The 21,148-nt window shown below is 37.3% G+C and overlaps 1 protein-coding gene and 1 long non-coding RNA gene across 2 annotated transcripts; one reads left to right on the forward strand and one right to left on the reverse strand.

Annotated features, from left to right (window-relative positions):
* The first annotated feature begins 65 nt into the window (after positions 1 to 65).
* nhlrc2 (NHL repeat containing 2) lies at positions 66 to 20,921 on the forward strand. The gene is made up of 11 exons (XM_051914568.1): positions 66 to 372; positions 792 to 944; positions 5,215 to 5,670; positions 6,579 to 6,700; positions 6,847 to 6,976; positions 11,388 to 11,472; positions 11,967 to 12,198; positions 14,658 to 14,780; positions 15,318 to 15,527; positions 15,611 to 15,839; positions 19,375 to 20,921. Exons 1-11 carry the CDS (start codon positions 210 to 212, stop codon positions 19,629 to 19,631), a joined length of 2,160 nt encoding a protein of 719 aa, XP_051770528.1. The 5' UTR covers positions 66 to 209; the 3' UTR covers positions 19,632 to 20,921.
* LOC127523635 (uncharacterized) lies at positions 18,054 to 18,561 on the reverse strand. Its single transcript, XR_007932910.1, has 2 exons — positions 18,365 to 18,561; positions 18,054 to 18,333 (listed from the first exon to the last, which is right to left on the reverse strand). It is a non-coding gene; the product is annotated as an uncharacterized LOC127523635 (long non-coding RNA).
* Positions 20,922 to 21,148: the final 227 nt, after the last annotated feature.

The raw sequence follows: 21,148 nt of genomic DNA on the forward strand, positions 1-21,148 counted from the left end.
CATTCATGTTCGCATTTTCCATATTTCAAAACATATCGAGTAACTCCATAAGGCATTCTGAACCTTTATTTACACGTTTAATAAACACATTTTTTTTTAGTAGTTTGACGAATATATTAACTACTCGCAAAACAAATTTCTAATGAATGTGGTTGCGATATGTTTGTCGAAAGTGCCGAGCGTAAAATCTGGGTGTTGTTGTGGGAGTCATGGCGTCCTACAGTAAGCTGACAGATATTTTCCCCATTCAGAGCCAGCTAGATATTGCTTTAGAGGACTCGACAACTCAAGAAGAGAAGGAAAATCTCGTACATCAGTATTTGCAAAAAATAGACGAGAAGGAAGATTTAATTATACCGGATTTTGAAGATGGTAAGAGTGTAAATGAACTCAGTGGTGATAAGTGTAGCCTATACAGTATTTGTATCTCATAGGAGTGGCTTTAAAACCTCAGCTCAGGAGTGGCTTTAAAACTTTGCTGTTGTCTGTTTACTGTTGTGTAAAAATGTATTGAATCAACAGTGAGTGGTAAAGCATTAGCAAGTGATCTAATGAATATCCGGTAAAGATAATATATATTAGTGATGATAGATTAGTTCGCAATTAGGAAATTTCCAAGGAGATCTTACGATAGTTATTTTATTTTTATGAATATAACTATTATTAAAAGTTGTTGTAATTAATTTACTTATATTGACATTCCTATCCTGTTTATAATATATTATATAGTTAGGACGACTGATCTAAAAATCACATTTTTTATTTCTAACCCTTCCATTGTTATTCTGCAGGACTGGAATGGTTGAACACAGATAGGCCACTGTCACTCAGAAAGGAACTGTCAGGCAAAGTGGTGGTGCTTGACTTCTTCACCTACTGCTGCATAAACTGCATGCACCTACTTCCTGATTTACACCATTTGGAGCAGAGTTACTCCATAGAAGGTATATACACTGAGCCGTTAGGCATAGAGGGTTCATTTTGATGTGAATGTAAACAAGTGATGGGGACTGTTTGTTGACCAGTGAATGACAAAGAGAATGTAAAATCCATCCATCCTGACTCTAATGGTCATTATGCTGTATATTACATCATTAGGTGAACGAAAAACATCTTACAATCTGAAGCCACACTCAGTAGCCAATCTAGATAAATGTTTCTTGGCTGTTTTAGTTTGAACATTACAAATATCCCATAGTAGATTGTGCCCAGGGTTAAATGGGGAAAAAAGTGAGAGCCTTTTGATAAGCTTTTTTGTTCTGGTCTAGCAACACATATTCCCATTATCTCTTAACTGTATCGGATATGAGACTTTAAATATCCAGTGACCAGGTCGAGGGCAGGGAGTTTCACATAGATACACGATTATACTGGACTGTAGCTTATTATAGCAGCTCTGCGTCCAGTGCTATCAGCTCCAGCTGTCAGTAGCCCGTCAGTAGCCACTTCTGAGGGATCATCCGGGGCAACTTGCCAGGCAGCCGTCAGCCCACTCGCTGGCATATCTCACACATACCTCATCTTGGCACTTCTTTTGGTACATTCTGTTACCGCTGTTCTGTTACAGAAGCAGAACATGCCTCCCCACCCCTCTTCCCAAAGTCTCATTAATAATTAGGGTTTATCGTTGATTATATCACAGAACAGTGGCCTTTTATTATTACGCAGAGACTTTTTTACTCCTGCCATTCAAACAACATACTCTACTGTTGGTTCTGGGAGGTTATCATAGGTTATCAATAAATCACTTCAAATTTGTTCTTGCCCTGTCAGTTTATTTAGTGGCCCCACAATAAAATGCATTTTATTTTCAGCAACATATTTTATATGCGTCATGAAAAAATATATTTATAACATTTCAATATATTTATAACATTTCATTTACAAAAAAAGAACTATGTGTATATATATATATATATATATATATATATATATATATATATATAAATATATTTTTTTTTAAAATTTATTTATTTTTCTTTTCTTCTAATATGTTTTCAAGACCTACAAATACATGTACATTATCAACAACTGTAAGTCATAATGACAGCGCAGCACTGAGGCAAACGACAGTCGAAACTGAACTCACTCGCACTGAAACCAAGCAATCCTCATTGTTGAGACCTGCATATTTTCCATAGTTTACACTCATATTCTCACTCTCATACTTCTCATCATAAGTAGAAGTCCTGGTTATACCATGCATTTACTTCCCTGAGGGGACATCTGCTGAGGAGACATGAAGAAAGCTACAGAAAAACATTGATCACATTTTGACTACGCCAGGTATATTTCAAATGCATTTATAGGCAGAGGGGAAGAAGGCTAAAAGCATACTGAAATGGGACACTGGTCCCTCGTGCGTGTGCTTCCTTTCTCCAATGCTGAGCCTATGAATTTTAATCTTCTGATGGACGGCTGAAACCGGAATTTAAAAACCACCGTCCGTCTGCTTCAATCTTCAATGTTGGCGTTGCTTACCCCAGGGACACAGAATGGAGGAATGTCACTTCCAGTGACAAGGCGGAGAAGTTCCACTGACATTTTTGTTAAATTAGACAAAGTCAAGCGGAGTGATCGCAGACTATAGCGCAGTGCAGGCGACTGGAAAAAACAGAGAAACAGAGCGCATTGGTTATAATAGGATGCCTGGGGGCTGCATGAGCTCTCAATCAAGACCCCAGTGTTTTTCTTGATTGGTTTTGACATTCTGCATGCAGTAGTCCATGTTAGGATGTGTACCTCTGGGATTCTTATACTCTCATTTCTTTAAACAGGCCTACACTTTCTTCACTTTTTTGTAGCATTTAATTTTCTAAAGTCCACTTATAATCCTAGTCAAGGTTTCTTGCACCAAAAGTTTTGACCTTTAAAGGTTTGACCTTTAAAGGTTTAGTTCACCCAAAATAGAAAATTGTCATCATTTACTCACCCTCATGTCGTACCAAACCTATAAGACTTTAGATCTTCGAAACACAAATGAAGATATTTTATTAAAATCTGAGAGGTACTGTTCCTCCAATGAAAGTCGAGATACTGGAACTTAGAAGATCTAAAAAGGTCACAAAGCAACGTAAAATGAATCCATATGAAACGAGTGGTTTAATCCAAGTCTTGCGAAGAGCTATGATCTATTTATATGATAAAGAGGTTTAATTTAGGTCTTCCAACCAAAGTCTGGTGAGTTTAGAATGATATAAGGTGAGTAAATAATGACAGAATTTTCATTTTTGGGTGAACTGTCCCTTAAAGGCCCATTCACACCAAGAAAAATAACTATTAAGACAATTATAACGATAACTATATTTGTATCCACACCAACACACATAAGCGCGTGCTTCAGGTTGTCGTCTGTCATTTTAAATGCTTGAGCGCTTTAATGTCAGGTGGATTCTGATTGACTGCCTATGTTTTTATCGTTCATCAGCTGAAAGAAATCGTTCTGAAAGTAATAATATCGTTCCTCTGTGCCGTTATCTTTATAGCTGTGGTGTGGACTTCCCTATTCTCCTAGAATTAGAATGATTATTTAAACTTTATAGTTATCATATATTATTCTAGTCCTTAGTGTGAATGGGCCTTTAGACTCTGTCATAATCAGACACTGCATAAAGCGTCAAGCAATCAAAGCTTTTCCATTTTTGTCATTTAGCTGTGACCTTGATAAGCAAGTAATGACAGGACATTGTCAGTTGCATTGTGTTGGGTAGCGACACCCACTGTGAATCCCATTGGTCCAAAAAGACGCAAACTGTATGTTATGACAAATTACTTGTCACTGGAACATATCCTGTTCTGTCTATTAGGAAACTGCAAGTTTTCGCTACTTTACCTTTTAAGGCTTCTATATGTAAATGACCTATGTTATGGCTGGCTAACCTCTTTGCCTATCTAATGAGTAACAAGGCCCCTCCCAAATTGTTATGTTGTCCATATAATGATTTCTGCTTAGTTTTCATTGGGTGAGTGGTTGTGAGGGAGTTTTACAGTATGTCTAGTACATTGAGGTCTTTTATGGAAAGTAAAATCCTGTTTTTCATGTCCCCTTTACAGACAATTTTGTTCCTGATAGACTTTGTTGTTCTTAAATAAAAGGAAGGAACTGTGACTCACAAAGAGTGAGGTTTAGTACTGTTGAAAAGATTCAAGCGCTGACACTCAGACAAAAGATGGTTCTTTGGGATTTTCAGTATTCAAGGACTCTGATAAAAACGTGTCAGAAGCGTACACCAACGCAACATGTTTCCACGCATTGTTTGAGGAGATAAGAATGAACAGCTTTTTGTACCCTGAATAGATTTTCATTGAACGATCAAAAAAAGTGTCCACAAAAACTTTAATTAGGCAAAAAATACATTTAAATAATTAAATTAAAGACACTTTCCTTTTATCATTCCCTTTTGATTTAGGGCTAGACTTTGATAGATTAAACAGATTAAACATTTATTATTTCATAAACGTTCTCTATAAAGGACCTTTTAGAATAACTTAATGTACCTCAGGGCCTTTTAATAAAAGTTCTTCTAAGGCCAGCAGATTTTGCTATGTAAAAACTTTTTCTTTTTCATCCCCATTGCAGATGGTGTTCAAAGAGAGTATCAAGTGCTATCTGATAAAGCAGTTTTTTTTTTATTGTTTTTAATTTGTATTATTGTAAAGTCAGCATTAAACGGAAGTTGCAATAGTATTTTTTTTTTTTTCCCTATTGTGATGTATATTCAAGTGAAACAGCTTCTCGAAATAAAAAAAATTAGAGCGGGAGCCGCGGGACTTAATTTTGTCCACTGGGAATTGATCGGATTGTTGGATGGTTGTGATTTGCTATTGCTGTGATCTCATGTGAGTGACAGGTTGTCCCGCCTTCACATCAATAAACACGTAATCAGAAGAGCTGTCACTGAACCTGGGAGTATGATGTCCATATGATATTCCATAAAAACAAAAAAAGAATTGTCCATTTTGATTTTATGGTGACTTTAATTTCATAGTGTGAGCTGCTATTGGTCTTTCTGGTACTTTTGAAGTCTTAAATCGGGTAAGATTATTTTAAAAACATCAAACCTAGCCATGACACATTGGTAGTGCATGTGCTACAAACATGTTAGGATGCAAGTTTGAGCCTGTCCGTGTCGTTTTCCTGTCCCATACCTCCTCCTCAATATCAAAGTCTCTATGTATCTTGCATTTCTCTTCTCTTCTTCTCCATCTCTGCAGACGGTGTGGTTGTCGTAGGTGTGCACTCGGCTAAATTCCCCAATGAGAAAGTCCTACAGAACATACGCAGTGCGGTGTTGAGATATGACATCACCCATCCCGTAGTGAACGACAGCGATGCTCGTCTGTGGCAGGAGCTGGAGGTGTCCTGCTGGCCCACACTGGTGCTGCTGGGACCCAGGGGAAACCTGCTTTTCTCACTGGTGGGTGAAGGTCATCGAGAACGGCTCTTCCTTTTCACTGCTGCTGCCCTCAAGCACTACAGAGAACAAGGGCTGCTCAAGGACCACGGTGTGGGAATCAAACTGTATAGAGACTCCCTACCCCCCTCTATCCTCTCTTTCCCTGGGAAAATAGCCATGGACCCCAGTAGCAAGCAGTTGGCTATTGCCGACACCGGACACCACAGGGTTTTGGTGGTCTCCAATACTGGGCAGGTGCTGCATTCTGTAGGGGGTAAGAACTGGTAATAAACACTTTTTGTGAAGAGTTACCAAATTCTGCAAGAATGCTTTAAATTGACCAAAAGTGACGGTAAAGACTTTTACATTGTTGCAAAAATTATTTTGTCGTTCTTTTGGCGTAATGTCAATCTTTTGGACTTTCTGTTCAACAAAGAACACTGAAAAAGTTCCCGCAAAAATATTATGCAGCACAACTGTTTTCAACATTGGCAATAAGAAATGTTTCTTGAGCACCAAATCAGCATATTAGAAGAATTTCTGAAGGATCATGTGACACCGAATACATGCATACATACATACACACATATATATGCATACATATATATATATATATATATATATATATATATATATATATATATATATATATATATATATGTGTGTATATGTATGTATGTGTGTGTGTGTGTGTGTATATATATGTATGTATATATATATATATATATATATATATATATATATATATATATATATATATATATATATGCATGTTCAAATGAATACATTTATCTGCAGTGTCTTTTGATTAATAAAAATAATAATGATTTAGTAGCAGTAATGTAATTAGTATTAGGGTTACATTTTATGTGATTTTATTTCTTAATTAATAAACAAAATTCCATGCATAATCTTTTTAATGATACATATTAAAGCAAAATTCTGAATGTCTTTGCTGGAAAAAGCATGTTATCTGTAGCTGTTTGGGTGTTAGACCCTAAAATAATAGGCATTTAATGTGAAACGCAATGTTATCGCCTTAAATGTAGGATGGTTCCATAATATATGGGGCAGTTAGCAACCCTAATTTTAAATATAGAAAGGCTGCTAATTTTCTCCTTGGTGAATGTTTTGAGGCTATTTTAGTCTACTTTTAGACTGGTTTATCTTTGCCTTTTTTAGGTCCCTCAAGTGGGAGACGAGATGGAAATTTGTCTGAGGCACAGTTCAGCTCCCCACAAGGGGTGTTCATAAAGGGAGACACGGTCTACGTGGCTGATACTGAGAACCACCTTGTTAGAAAGGTAAATCAGCAGAATCAGGTCAAGCTAGATCTCCTGCTGGCATCTCTAACCCAAATTCACTCTGATTGGTGCTTGGGAAAAAAGTCGTCATGCTACAGCTTGTGTCTGTTCTCAATAGAATTTGACTACTTCTTCTTCTTCTCCAGATCAACCTTTCAGAAGGAAAAGTCTCGACCTTAGCCGGCACTGGTGTGCAAGGCACAGATAAAGAAGGCGGAGCACTGGGACCACAACAGCCAATCAGCTCTCCCTGGGATGTTACCCTTGGCAACACAGGTACTTTTACTGGTCATCCTCTCCCAGTATACTCTGCTCCTTCCTTTAGAATAAGGGTCACTCTGTCTTCTTTTTTTCCTACCTTGCTCATAAAATTTAATATCTTGTGAATCTGCGTTTTATTATTCTGCCGGGAGCATTTTATACGTCCCTTTTTTCCCTCTCACATATTCTTCACATCTTCTCTTTATCTGTCTTGTCCATCTTGGAATCTTTAATCAGGTTGTTCTCAGAAGTCTTCGCTTTGTAGATACCACACTCGCCTTTGATTTTCACAAGTGTGTTTGGTGAGGGGTGCAAAAAGATCTTTGTTCTGCTAAAATGGCCTCTTGTTGTTTGGAAGCGGCCCTGGAGTAAATTGTGTGGTCTGTCAGTTGCTAACCAGAGACACAGAGCTGAATGTTGTAGCGTTGCCTGAGTTAAACCCACAACACCAAAGAAAAAGAAACTGATATGATCAGAAAGCACTCATGTGGCTGAGGTTTCAATAAATGGTGCCTCTAACAAACTGTTTTGTCAAAGATTGTTTTGCAGTAATATCTTTATGCAGAACAGCCCTGAAGAAGATGTCCCACAGGTCTAGAAAATTAAATTTTACATGCTTCTAAAACATAATTAAAATTCCTACTTTATATTTGAAGCTATTATTAAATCACTCTGCATTATTCAGTCATATCGTTCCATTAAACAGCAGAAGAAATGGATGTGACTAGCATTAGCTGAGCGAGAGATGTTTAAAGTGGTCTGTGTGGTGTGTGTCTGATTTAGTCAGCGTGTGTTTGGAGCACATTCATTGATGGTCCCCGCTGTGCATTAGGTCTGTTCCCTGAACAGTCGGCTGCTTTCTTGCAGGTTCTTCTACTAAAAAAAACAAGATATCGCTTTATCCTGTGCTTATGTGCATTTGCTGACGTCTCTGACGGCTCTTTCTTTCCCTTTTCCCTTCCTTTCCTTTTTTCTTTCTTTCTAATGTAATTTAATGCAGCGACCATTTTTAATGTTTGAATTGAAGTGGTTGAATAAAAGCTCCCTCCAGTCCAAAAGACCATTCAATAACTAAGCCAAAAGAGCTCCTCGTTCCAGATCTTTTGGATCGTTGATATCAGAAAATTGAATAAATTAACATATGGTCGCCTACATTTACACATCAGCGATGCCTATGTTCAGAAACTGCCAGTGACAAGGGTTAGGATATATAACATTTTTCCTAAACACACAAGAAGATGATATTACTCTGTTTGGCATAAAACTAACGATAAGGACAAGATAATATGTAAAAAAAAAAAAAAAAAAAAAAAAGTAGCTGACTTTTTATATTTTAAAGTTATAATAAAGTCCCTGATCTGCAATGTCCGTAATGTAAGGTCAGACGTGTTCGAGAACTTGCAAATGTTTTGGTGGAAGAGTAGGGAAACATCATGGCAACAACATGATATTGACCCCCTCCCTTTGTTCAGAGACTCATTATTCTCTTTCTGTTCGTATAATGTCTGTGAAATTTGATCAGTTTATGTCTCCGGTGTTGAATCTTTTTATGTTACATACAAATATTTACACACATTAAGAAATTTGCGGTAATTAAAAGCAGTTGAATGTGAGAGGACGTTTCTTTTTTTGCTGATATAAATTAAAATAATTTCTTAAGTATCATGTCACTGAAGACTGGAGTAATGGCTGCTGAAAATTCAACTTTGCCATTACAGGAATAAATTACATTTTTAAATGTATTCAAATTGAAAACAGTTATTTTAAATTGTAATAATATTTCACAAATTTTTTACTGTTTTTACTATATTTTTGCTCAAATAAATGTAGCCTTGGTGAGCATAATAATGGGCATTATAATATTTTTAAGTAATATATTTATTTCTATACACACCCCAACACATGTATACATAAATACATTTATTTATTCATTGGAATAATAAATTATTGGAATCCTTTATTGGAAGCTCAAGTATAATGAGTCATCTAAAACATTTGTCTGTATATTACAAACGATACCTACAGTAATATTTGTATTTGCCACCTCATAATGTTTCCTTAACCATCTAGCTAAATAAGTCTGGTTTGCATTTGCCTGTTTTACTCAATTTCCTCCTGTAATGTTAAAATCCTGCAGCAAGTCTTTGTCATTCTTCAGATTTTATCCACTCATTCTCCATTTTTACTTTCCATCCACTTCCGATCCCTTTGAAAATCCAGCGTGAGGAGAGTTCTGCTCCCTTCCTCTCCATGTCAATCCTTCTCCCTTTCTCTTTCCCTCACTGTTTCTTTCCCTCTGTCTCGCTCTTTTATGAATGCGTGTAGTTAGGCTCCAGCCCAGCAAAGAAATTGTCTCTGATAAGCGCAGTACCATTAGAGGTCTATTGTTAGACACAAGTACAGAGCCCCTCATTCCTGATTCCTCAAAGAGAAAATGCAGTGAAATGCTCTCAAGTATTAGTGCCCCTCCACATGGTACTTAAACTGATTTCAAATGTAAATCCATCGGTTCAGGTCACTCTGTGCTTTTCTATTTCCAGTGATCTAAATCATTTTGGTACTTTGTCTTTTGCCACATTTTTTTCTCAAATAGGATACAAAAATAGGGTCACATTTTGTTCTTTTTCTACAAAGGGTCAGTAAAAGGAGGCACTAAACCTTGAGAAAACCTAAACTAAATATTATCAAATACATTTTAGGACAAGTCTTGGACAAAATGTCACCTCCTAATTTTATTTTATTTGTATAATTACGTATTATTTATAATTATTAATAATTAATTAATTATTAGTAATTGTATAGCTTATTTATTTACGTATAATATCAAAATAAAAATAAACAACATATTTATTATGTACTATTTATTTAAATAATAAAAAATGAATAAATAAAATAAATATATTTTATTTAATTTGGTGTTCTGTAATCAACTTTAGGCTCCTTTTATTAAAGGGATAGTTCACCCAAAAATGGGTTACCAAATAGTTGATGGATCCCATTGACTTCAATAGTATGGAAAAAAAATACTATGGAAGTCAATGGGGCCCAGAGTCCTGCACAGGTCCTGTTTGATAAACCCGCAACCTCCCCGCACCCGCAGTTAATAATAGCACACCCGACCCAATATCTGACAAAAACACTAATTTTAGCCCGCACCCTACTCGACCCGTTTGACATAAAAACCGCGACCCGACCCGCACCCGCATTAAATCTCCTACATCAGGTAGACAAAAATATTTTTCTCATATAGCCTAACACAAGCAATAAAACCAACATTAGGCATTATATGTCGCTGCATCTAATTAAACATTGCATTAAACAACACAAGTAAAATAATGCAAATAAACAAAGAATGCTTTAGTAGGGCTGTTTAACTGTAAGTTTAAAGCTAGTAAATATTTTATCAGATTTACTCGGCATTTAAACGCGATTGTCTCTTCTAAAACTAAGCAGTGTTTGGATGGGCTTCATCAAACACTTTTGCCAGATTCTACAATCTGGACGTTTCTTCGACAGCCTCTCGAATTCTGTCTGTACAGGAGAGCTAGGTTTAATATGTGGCCTATTTAGCTTGCTGCATACTGCTATACACCAAGTGATATGCTGCTTCGGAGTACAGAGCAGTGTTTACCTGGCCGCTGGTCCTCTTTGTAGCAGTGCGAAAAATAGTCTTGGCTATTGGACCCGCAGTCTACCCGTGCCTACCACGCATCCGACCCGCACCCGACACAGAAATATTATTCCACCCGTTACATAAAATTTGGTGGGTCACCTGTCGGGTACCCGCCCGCGTGCAGGACTCTGATGGGGCCCATCAACTATTTGGTTACCGACATTCTTCAAAATATGATCTTTTGTGTTCATCAGAAGAAAGAAATTCATACAGGTTTGGAACAACTTGAGGGTGAGTAAATCATGACAGAATTTTCATTTTTGGGTGAACTATCCCTTTAACAATTATTAAGTTTAAAATAAAATATTGTACTGACATAATAAATCAACATGAATGTTTTAGTTTGGCTTTTTCCATGGGCCAATAGTTATTTATATAGCCACTAATATGGAATTTTTCCTTTTTATTGCTTTAAAATGAGTAACGGAACACATTTCTAAGGCAGGTGGTCGAGTCGGACACCTACATCAGATACCATATGTTACTTTATATAGATACAAGCACTTATTTACAATTCGGAATGACCATGTGCGTATTGATGATATCTAATAAAATGATCATAATGCAGCCCAAAAGGATAAAATGTGAATACGAAGTTTGTGCGTGTTAGAGATTGAGATCTTGTTTACCCTTGTTTCATGCACACTTGACTAAGAATTTGTTCTGTTATGTTTAGCAAGATAATCAACATCAATATGTTGTAGAAAACGTAAGATGTTTACTATTTGCTTCCGTGTGTTTGTGTTTATGCAGGTGGTGATGTATTGTGGATAGCCATGGCAGGAACGCATCAGATCTGGGCTCTATTCCTGGAGGACGGGAAGCTTCCCAAAGGGAGGTGAGCTCTTCTCCCTGTGTACTCCTCATGTCAGTTCTGTACAGACAGAGCAACGTTCATGTAAAGAGGCCAAGGGACTGCCCAAGTGATGTCATTTTCTGGGCAGCTACACAGTTCACTGTTGGCGGAAATCATTCTGATCATCTTGATATAAAGTGAACTCTTAACTTTGTGTGCTGTTTACTAATATAACATTTTTCTTGACGTTTTTAGAGCCGATGTGAACACTGATAACAGCTTTAATATCTCAGATAAAGAACATGTTGTGGGAAAAACTACTTTATTGAATATAATGAATTTGTTTAAGACTTTATTATCACCATTTTCCATTGATTTGTTTTTGCTCTTACATGCTATTAGATCCAAATTATGGATATTTTGTCTGTTTTATCACAATTACGGCTTTTGTTTTAGAGTCAGACAAATTAAGAGCTAAGTAACTGTTCCATATAATCAGTCTAATCAGACTTATCTTTATCTAATGCCTTTTCCAGTGACAGCAAAAAAGGAACATGTGTGCGCTTTGCGGGCAGTGGGAATGAGGAGAACAGAAATAACGCATACCCTCATAAAGCGGGACTGGCCCAGCCGTCTGGCCTGACTCTTGCCCCAACAGAGCCATGGGAGTGTCTCTTCATCGCCGACAGTGAGAGTAGCACCATTCGTAGCCTTTCGCTGAAGGACGGAGCAGTCAAACATGTGGTGGGCGGAGAGAGAGACCCTATGGTAAGCCCTACCTGCCATGTTTCCAGGTCAATCAGGCCCTGTTTTGGTCAATCCGATCACAAGTGGGCAACGCTAAATACAGGTGTAAATGAGGGCTAAAACATTTTAAGCTTGTCCACTTTCGACCACTTGCAGAGGTAGTCGAAAACACATTTGACCGGATTGCTTTCACAGTGTAGACGCTCATGTGGTCGAATGCGTTAAAACAGCCACAAAAGACCACCTACTCTTTGCTTCCTGACTTAAAGGGTTAGTTCACCCAAAAATGAAAATAATGTCATTTATTACTCATCCTCATGCTGTTCCACACCCGTAAGACCTTCGTTCATCTTCGGAACACAAATTAAGATATTTTTGTTGAAATCCGATGGCCAATTTTTAAAACACTGCTTCATGAAGCTTCGGAGTGTTATGAATCAGCGTGTCGAATCATGATTCGGATCGTGTGTCAAACCACCAAACTGCTGAAATCACGAGACTTTGGCACTCCGAACCGCTGATTCAACACGCTGATTCATAACGCTCCGAAGCTTCATGAAGCAGTGTTTTGAAATCGGCCATCACTATATAAATCGTTATTTTGTTTTTTTGGAGCACCAAAAATATTCTCATCGCTTTATAATATTAATATTGAATCACTGTACTCACATGAACTGATTTAAATATGTTTTTAATACCTTTATGGATCTTGAGAGAGGAAATGTCATTGCTGGCTATGCAGGCTTCACTGAGCCATCGGATTTCAACAAAAATATCTTAATTTGTGTTCCGAAGATTAACAAAGGTCTTACGGGTGTGGAACGGCATGAGGGGGAGTAATAAATGACATTATTTTAATTTTTGGGTGAACTAACCCTTTAATGCGTAAACATTATGAGAAGTGCGCTTGACAGACACGATTTAAACTTTGTCAACTGAAGACCCAAGTTTGGTTTGAAGACTTAAAACATACCAAGCACAATGAATGTTAATGAATGTTAAATGAACGTGTTAATGAATGTTCTCTCACCATTCCTGATTTCTAAAGCCCGGAACACACCAAGCCGACGCCGACGAGCTAGTGGCAACAAAAGCAGACTGCGGGGTTGGCTCACGTCGGCAGCGTCTGGGTCCAAAGTTGCCCTGACACACCAAACCGACACTCGACACCCGACGGCCAAGTAGCACAGCCGTTCTGCGCCTGCGTAAGAACAAATGCCTTTTCCGTACCAGCAGGTGGCAGTAGCTGAACAGCCAATCAGAATGATCAGATGGCCCGACTGACGACGAGCTCCGACGCCGATTCAACATGTCGAATCGGCCAAAAAAAGCAGACGAGGACCAACTTCAGTCGACGGTGCGGAACACACTGAGAAAACGTAGTTGGCCGATGAACAAAAATTGCCTGACGGCCGACCACCGGCTTGGTGTGTTCCAGGCTTAACACGCACGCACTGTGTTCAGCGTGGTCTTGCGGTTATCAGAGCAGAAACGAGAACAGCTGCTCTCCGTCTGTTTTTTCGTGGTCTCCGGGCGCGTTCGTATGTAAATTTCATAAGCTTATTTTGTCCATTAGATCGAAAGTTCTGAAAAAGCCCATACATTTACCTGCCCATAGACCCTCCCCTCGAAGAAATCAGGACAGAAGTGGTTGAAAGTGGACAAAAGAGATGGATTAAAATACCAGGTGTAAACGGGAATGTGTCTCCCTCGTCTACTTGTGATCCGATCAACCAAAAAGCATCCTAATACCAAGTCTAAACAGGGCCAAAGAAATAAGTATAAAGGTTCTCTTTTTTGGGAGGACTTAGTCCTGTGGTTAAGCAGACCTTTATTTCTTCTGATCAGTATCAGATCATTTCTCTCCCTACTGAGCACTTTGTCTTCGCCGCACAACTTTATAAGGGAAGGAGGGTGTCGTTATCCAGTTCATTTTAAGAAAATCACACCACATGGAGAGATTTGAATTTTTATGTGGTCATAAATTATCACAGTTGATTGCATGTCACATTTGCATGCTGTGTAAAGCAGTTTTTTGTACAAGTTTGTTTGGCACTATAAGATCACAATGCTTTCTGTAATGCAAGGAGACATTTAATAAATAAAGTCATGGAGCAATTTTTATCACTTAATGAACCTAGCCGACTTGAACAAGAAACTATTTTTCTCCATTCCTTGGAGCAGTCGAGACATTTTTCAGATCTGCTAGATTTCCTTTGAGTCTGGCAGAGAATGAGAATGGATTGGGTTTCGCCATATTTGGTCACTGGATTAATGAGCTTTTTTTTCTTCCCTTGTGATGTTCAGTAACTTATTTTGTACATTAGACCACCACAGCGCTGTGATTGAGTAAATATACAGAAAAGGATCGTTTATACATTCTCACAACTTTGCACCAAAGCGTAACGTTGTTCTCATGGGTAAGCAGTAAAGAAATTAGGCATGGTCCTTTAAGATTGTGTTTTCTTTATGTTGAGCAGAACCTGTTTGCGTTTGGGGACGTTGATGGTAAGGGAATAGATGCAAAACTGCAACATCCATTAGGAGTGTCCTGGGATGAGGGCAGCAGCCTCCTCTATGTCGCAGATTCTTACAATCACAAGGTCAGTCTCTCTGCACCGGACACACAAACATTGTACTCAAGCCTCACATGTATATATAATTAAAATTAAGTGATTTATATTTAACAATATTCTAGGCCTAGTTATATAGTTGCATGAAAAGACTTGGTGATTTATTTGCATAAATTAGTTAAATTGTAGTGCAGTGACCCCAATATATATTTAAGCAGCACTTAAGCAGTATTTTTTAAAAAAATGGAAATTGGATGAATTGGATTATATAAAATATTAAAATAAGTATCATTTGTTTTAATGAAAGACAGCTTAAATAAACATTTTAAACAAAACATTTGACAAAAAATGGATTTTTTTGTGTGTGTGTGTTCATCATTCCAGTTTAATATTATCTCTTCTTCTTTTTATTTGGGAATCGTCCCACCCTTTAAAAAACAGTTAGTTAAGCAACTTGCAGTACGTGATATTGTCATAAAATGGTGTAAGTTTTTGAATGGGCAAGCACCTTGTTTAACTACTGATGGTCAATGACTCCATGGGCGTGAAAGAGCTTCTCTTTTGCAGATCAAAGTGGTGGATCCGAAAACTAAGCAGTGCAGAGTGCTGGCAGGCACAGGGGAGGCTGGGAACGGGATTGGCCCAGGCTTCCTGGAGTCCAGCTTCAATGAACCCGGAGGCCTATGTGTGGGTGAGGGAGGAAAGCTGCTGTATGTGGCAGACACCAACAACCATCACATCAAAGTCCTCGACCTGGAGACCAAAACGGTCTCTTTGGTAAGTCCTCACATGTGGGTTGTCATTTGTCAGTTGTCATTCTTAATAATTGTCTCATTGGTTTCTCTCTCTTTCTGCACCAGTTTCCCATTGTAGGGAAGCTAGAGGTTGATGCTATCCTCACAACTACTACAAACAACACACCTGCGATCAAAAAGCTTCCCAAGCTTCCCAAATCAGCCCCAGTCCTTACCATGCCATCAATCACAGTTTCTTCAGGGCAGTCAGTCACTCTTTTGCTGAAATTGGCGCTACCGACTGGGACCAAGCTGACCGAAGAAGCCCCTAGTTTCTGGAGCCTCTCTGCAGAAGGTACAAAATAGGGCTGCATGATATTGGAAAAAATTATATTTTGTTTTTCTGCTATATAAAAAAATACAGGAAGTTTCACCAGATGACTTGAATAGTTCTTTTTGGACAGAATGAATCATTCTTGAATGATTGGGGTGACCAAATTTGACCAAAGTGCAAAAACCAACCCAAAGGGCTGAACAATTTGGGAATAACTTAAAAAAAAAAATTGTGTGTTCATACTTGGGTTTACTATTTACAAGAACTAACTCAAACCATAGAGTAAAAAAAATCATTAAAAAAATACATTCTTTTTTTTACCAATTCAGTGTGACTATAAAATGATTATTATTATTATGAATATATTGTGACTATTATTAGATATATTAAAATAATAAATATACTGTAAATGAATCGAGTAATAATATTTATTTTACTTTAAAATGACAATGCTAATATCTACATCTTAATTTCTTCATTTTCAAATGGTATACCATCAAGCTTTTATTTTGACAGGGCTGCCGGCAAATAAATCATTACCCTCAGAGTAACAGCACTGTATGTTCATTTGCATGTGTGCAGCTCACAGTGTCTCAGAATAGCTTGAGTCACATTAAATGAACCAAGCTGTTCTGAGACCGAGACTTTATCATAAACTACACGTGTGTAAATAACATGCTTCACTTTGAAACCGGTAGCACATGTATTTACTTGTTTTTAAATTGCAGCCCATATCGATTTTTTTTCCCGATATATATTGTGTAGCTCTATTGCAAAATCAAATTTATCCAAAAAGAGCTTTAATATTTATCGGTTCCAATAATTTGTCATGCATATTATGTAGAACGCATTTATTTACATGCGGTTTTCGCACCTTTTACATTATTCCTCTGGGGCACCTCCATGGGGTGAACTGTAGTGTTCTGTTTGCTGGATTGCTGTGTTCACACATTTTCAGCAGGCTTCAGGGACCAGCTGGCCGTACTGGGAGAAGATCCAAGGATAAATAAACAATTCCTCTATGCATCCCAACACACAGTCAACCCTTCATTCTGTCTCACCCTTCCTATCTCTTTCTCTCTCTCCCTCTCTTTTTTTAGCATCATCATTTCTGCCTCACCCTCAGTCCGTCTGCTGCAACATTTGTCTTTCCTGTTGTCTTTTCTCTCAGTTCCTCTTCACAAAAACGTCAATCCCTTCCGAACGCACATCTTCCACGATTGATAATCAGCTCAGTCACCAGAGACGACTTCTGCTCATCACACTGGTTGTTTGTCTACGCTCTGCACCAGAACATTTTACCATCCAATAAACAAGCACCTAATTAGTTTACGAAAGTGGTCGTAGTTGAGGTGACAAAAAGTCCCGGGGGGCTACTCTGCATAATTAGAACAAAGATACCCATTAGGACCCAAAAAAAGCCTGACTGTCTGTGGGCGTAAAATTCCCCGAAACGGCAACTAATAGTTCTGTCTGACTTTGATTGATTGACTGTAATTATGCACCAAATTACCGTGAGTGCTTGTTTGTGGGTGGCTTTGTGTGTAGTAGTTAGCAGTGTTAATTGTTTTTGTGTGTTATATGTAAATACAAGTGTGAGATTGAATTCTTGTTTTTTGACTCCCTGGAAAAATATTATCATTATGTAACTAGTTATATCAGCAGGGTCAGAAATGAATGGGGACTGGGGAAAGTGCCATCAAGAGTGACAAAATATTTCTGATTAAATTGATCAAAATTGACAGTAAAGACATTTATAACGATACAAAAAAATCTATTTCAAATATACGCTGTCCTTTTGAACAAAGAATCCTAAAAATAATGTATCACGGTTTCCACAAAAATATTAAGCAGCACTGTTTTCAACATTGATAATAATAATAATGTTTCTTGAACACCAAATCAGCATATTAAAATGATTTCTGGAGGATCATGTGACACTGAAGACTGAAGAAACGATTGTTAAAAATTTTGCTTTACTATCACAGAAATCAATTACATTTTAAAATTATATTAAAATGTTATTTAAAAATTGTAATATTTCACAATATTACTGTTTTTACTGAATTGTAATATTTCATGCATGAGACTTTTTTTTTTAAAGCATCAAACAATGTTACCGACCCCAAACAAATATGGTAGTGTATATTTTTTTTATATTTGTGTGTGTATATATATATATATATATATATATAATATTTAAATTACATAAAAATGTTAATTTTCATATATATATATATATATATATATATATATATATATATATATATACAGTGGCAAGAAAAAGTATGTGAACCACTTGCAGAATCTGTGAAAATGTTAATAATTTTAACAAAATAAGGGAGATAATAAAAAATGTTTTTTATTTAGTACTGTCCTGAGTAAGATATTTTACATAAAAGATATTTACATATAATCCATAAGACAAAAAAATATGATAAAATGGATCTGAAAATCATTCAGTCACTGCTGTAAAGGGTTCAAATATGCAAAAAATGCTGGAAAACTGAAGAATCTGCAGGACCTGGAGATTTGTTCTGAAGAACAGAGTTCAGTTTAACTGCTCAGGACAAACAAGGGACTCATGAACAACCATCACAAAACAAAAAAACAGTCGTAGATCATCCCGGTAACCACACACAGTATTAAGAATCAATGGTTCACATACTTATGAATGGGGTTATTTTAATAAATTCAGCTATTTGTCTTGTGGATTATATGTAAACATCTTTTATGTAAAATATCTTACCCAGGACAGTACTAAATAAAAAATAACATGCATTTTTTATTATCTCCCTTATTTTGTTAAAATTATTAACATTTTTACAGATTCTGCAAGTGGTTCACATACTTTTTCTTGCCACTGTGTGTGTATATATATATATATGAAAATTAACTTTTTTATGTAATTTATATATATATACATTACACTTATATATAAGTATCACATACATTATAATATGTATACTTTTCAAATAAAACATTTGACAAAAAAAAATTCTTTCAAATGGTAAAACAACAGATGTAATGTGAAAAATGTACAAATATGCCCTCGCAAATGTTACAAATGCCCCTAAAAACAACTCCAGGTGGCTGATATTGCATAAACTGACAGTTTATGTTTTGTGCTCTGTGTTTTTTATACCTAGGTCAGTTCCGTAGGTCTTTGCTCACGTCCTCTCCTGTTTTTGCTCTCCCTGGGGATCATTTGATTGGACACTGTCCTAATTCTATCTGGCACTTGTCTTAGTAGCCCGCCCTTGATTCAAGGCCGGTGACACACACCTGGTACACACTGCATTGCAGAACCATTAACTAAAGGCGTTTCCTTTGACCATGTACATGATTCCCTACTGCACTTGTGTTTGTATGCGTACTGGAAGTCCCCATAAATTGCCAGAGAAATATTTCATTTCGTTGGCAGGTGTATATGTGTTGTTTTACACCCAAACACATGGTACTTCAGTAACCAAAGCCTTTCAAACAAACATCAGCCAGAAATATCAAACGGTACAGAAATTGACCGCACACTAAGCCATGTTGTTTTCCTCGGCAGGTAATGAGTGGTTACTGGAAGGGCAAGCTGTGACGGGGAGCATCGGTGATCTCTCTGAACCCATCTCGATCGTCTCATCCATCCCAGCAGCCCCTGCATCCCCAGACCCAACGCTGAGGCTCGATGCCTGGGTCTACTGCTGCCTTTCTGAGGGCGGGGCTTGTATGATGAAGGCAGTGTCCTTCAGACAGCCTCTTCTGATTGGTTCCACATCCCAGGAAGGATCTGTTGCTGTGACACTCGAGCATGCCTTTTAAAACAGGCGTGCACATGATTCTTTGAGCATATTTAAAGAGATAATTATGACAAATTTAATAATTTGCTCACCCTCATGTCATTCCAAACCTGTATGACTTTATTTCCTTCTTCTGTGGAACACACAAAATTTGAAAAAAGTCTTTTTTTTGTCCATACGTTGAAAGTCAATAGGGTCCAGTGGGGTTGTTTTGGACCCCATTGACTTTCATTGTATGGACTAAAACAGTTTTTCCACTTTCTGTTCTTCTTTCGTGTTCCGCAGAACAAAGACATAATGACATGAGGGTGAGTAAATTATTTTTAGGTGAATATCCCATTAATATTCAAATCACATCCTGTGGCTAACACATACTGTAGTAATCAGACTTCACATGCTTGTCACGCTAATGACGGATCGCAAGTACTAATTGCAGAGTCAGGATCTGACTGTTAAATCTTGACAAATATAGAACAAAGTGCCTCGCTCTCATCAGCAATATATTTTGTGATTCTGCTAGGGGTGTTTCACATGATTAATCTTGTGTAATGCCTTTGTTAAATAGCCTGATATCATTATCAGCCATCTTCATTCACTCACTCACATGCTACCACACAATAATATTCGAAATGATGCAGTGTAGTGTAAAAATGTAGCCTGTCAGCTGCTCCGACAGCCCTTCATGGTTGGTTTGGCTGATATTATTATTACTACTACCTTTTTTCCCACAGTTTTTTTTTTTCCTTAACCATATGATACTTTAAGGCAGTCTTGTAAATGATCAGTCAGATTTAATGCTGTTTTTATTGGCATTATTTATTATTGTTTACCAGGCATAAGTGCCTTTCGATGAGCAATACACTTTATGTGAATGAATTATGTGCGGTGACATAAATTTTTGTGTTCAGTCTTTTGCGAAATGGAATCATGAGCCATTTACATCTACATATTAATGTTTTCTGAAATAATAGGCTCTCAGTGCTGTTAAGCATTAACAATGGAACTGCAATGTATTCCTAAAGCTGGCTGATACATCATAGATCATGTGCTTTCAGATCACGCACTTGGAGAGTGTGAGTGTGAATCAGACCAGGTGATTCTTCTAGACGCTGTGTAGAAAAGGCCACTAAAATTGTTCTGTTTCTGTTTTTGCCTGCTTTTCCTGTGGCAGTTCCTGCCCATAAGCTATTTAATATAAACCAAATTTATCTCTCTCTCCCTTCTGAGGGCAGCTCTTTTATACAACCTCCAAATTCTGCACTTTAACAGATTAATTGGATGCAGTGGTCTAATAAAGTTTATTTTCCCAGCATTTATGTGTTCAGCATTTTCATATCCTCTTCACTACATGCAAGAACCAATGCATTCATTGTAAATGACAACAGACCATCTGTTCCAGCAGAGATGTTTCATGATGAGAAAGACTGCAGTGGTCAACTTTTTTCAGTGACACTTTCAAATAAGGTCTGATTTATTAACATAAAGCATTGTGTGTCTTTCTTTCTTTTCTTCTTTTTTTTTTTTTTTTTTTTTTTTTAC

This window comes from Ctenopharyngodon idella, chromosome 12, assembly GCF_019924925.1.
Source record: "Ctenopharyngodon idella isolate HZGC_01 chromosome 12, HZGC01, whole genome shotgun sequence".
Taxonomy (NCBI): domain Eukaryota; kingdom Metazoa; phylum Chordata; class Actinopteri; order Cypriniformes; family Xenocyprididae; genus Ctenopharyngodon; species Ctenopharyngodon idella.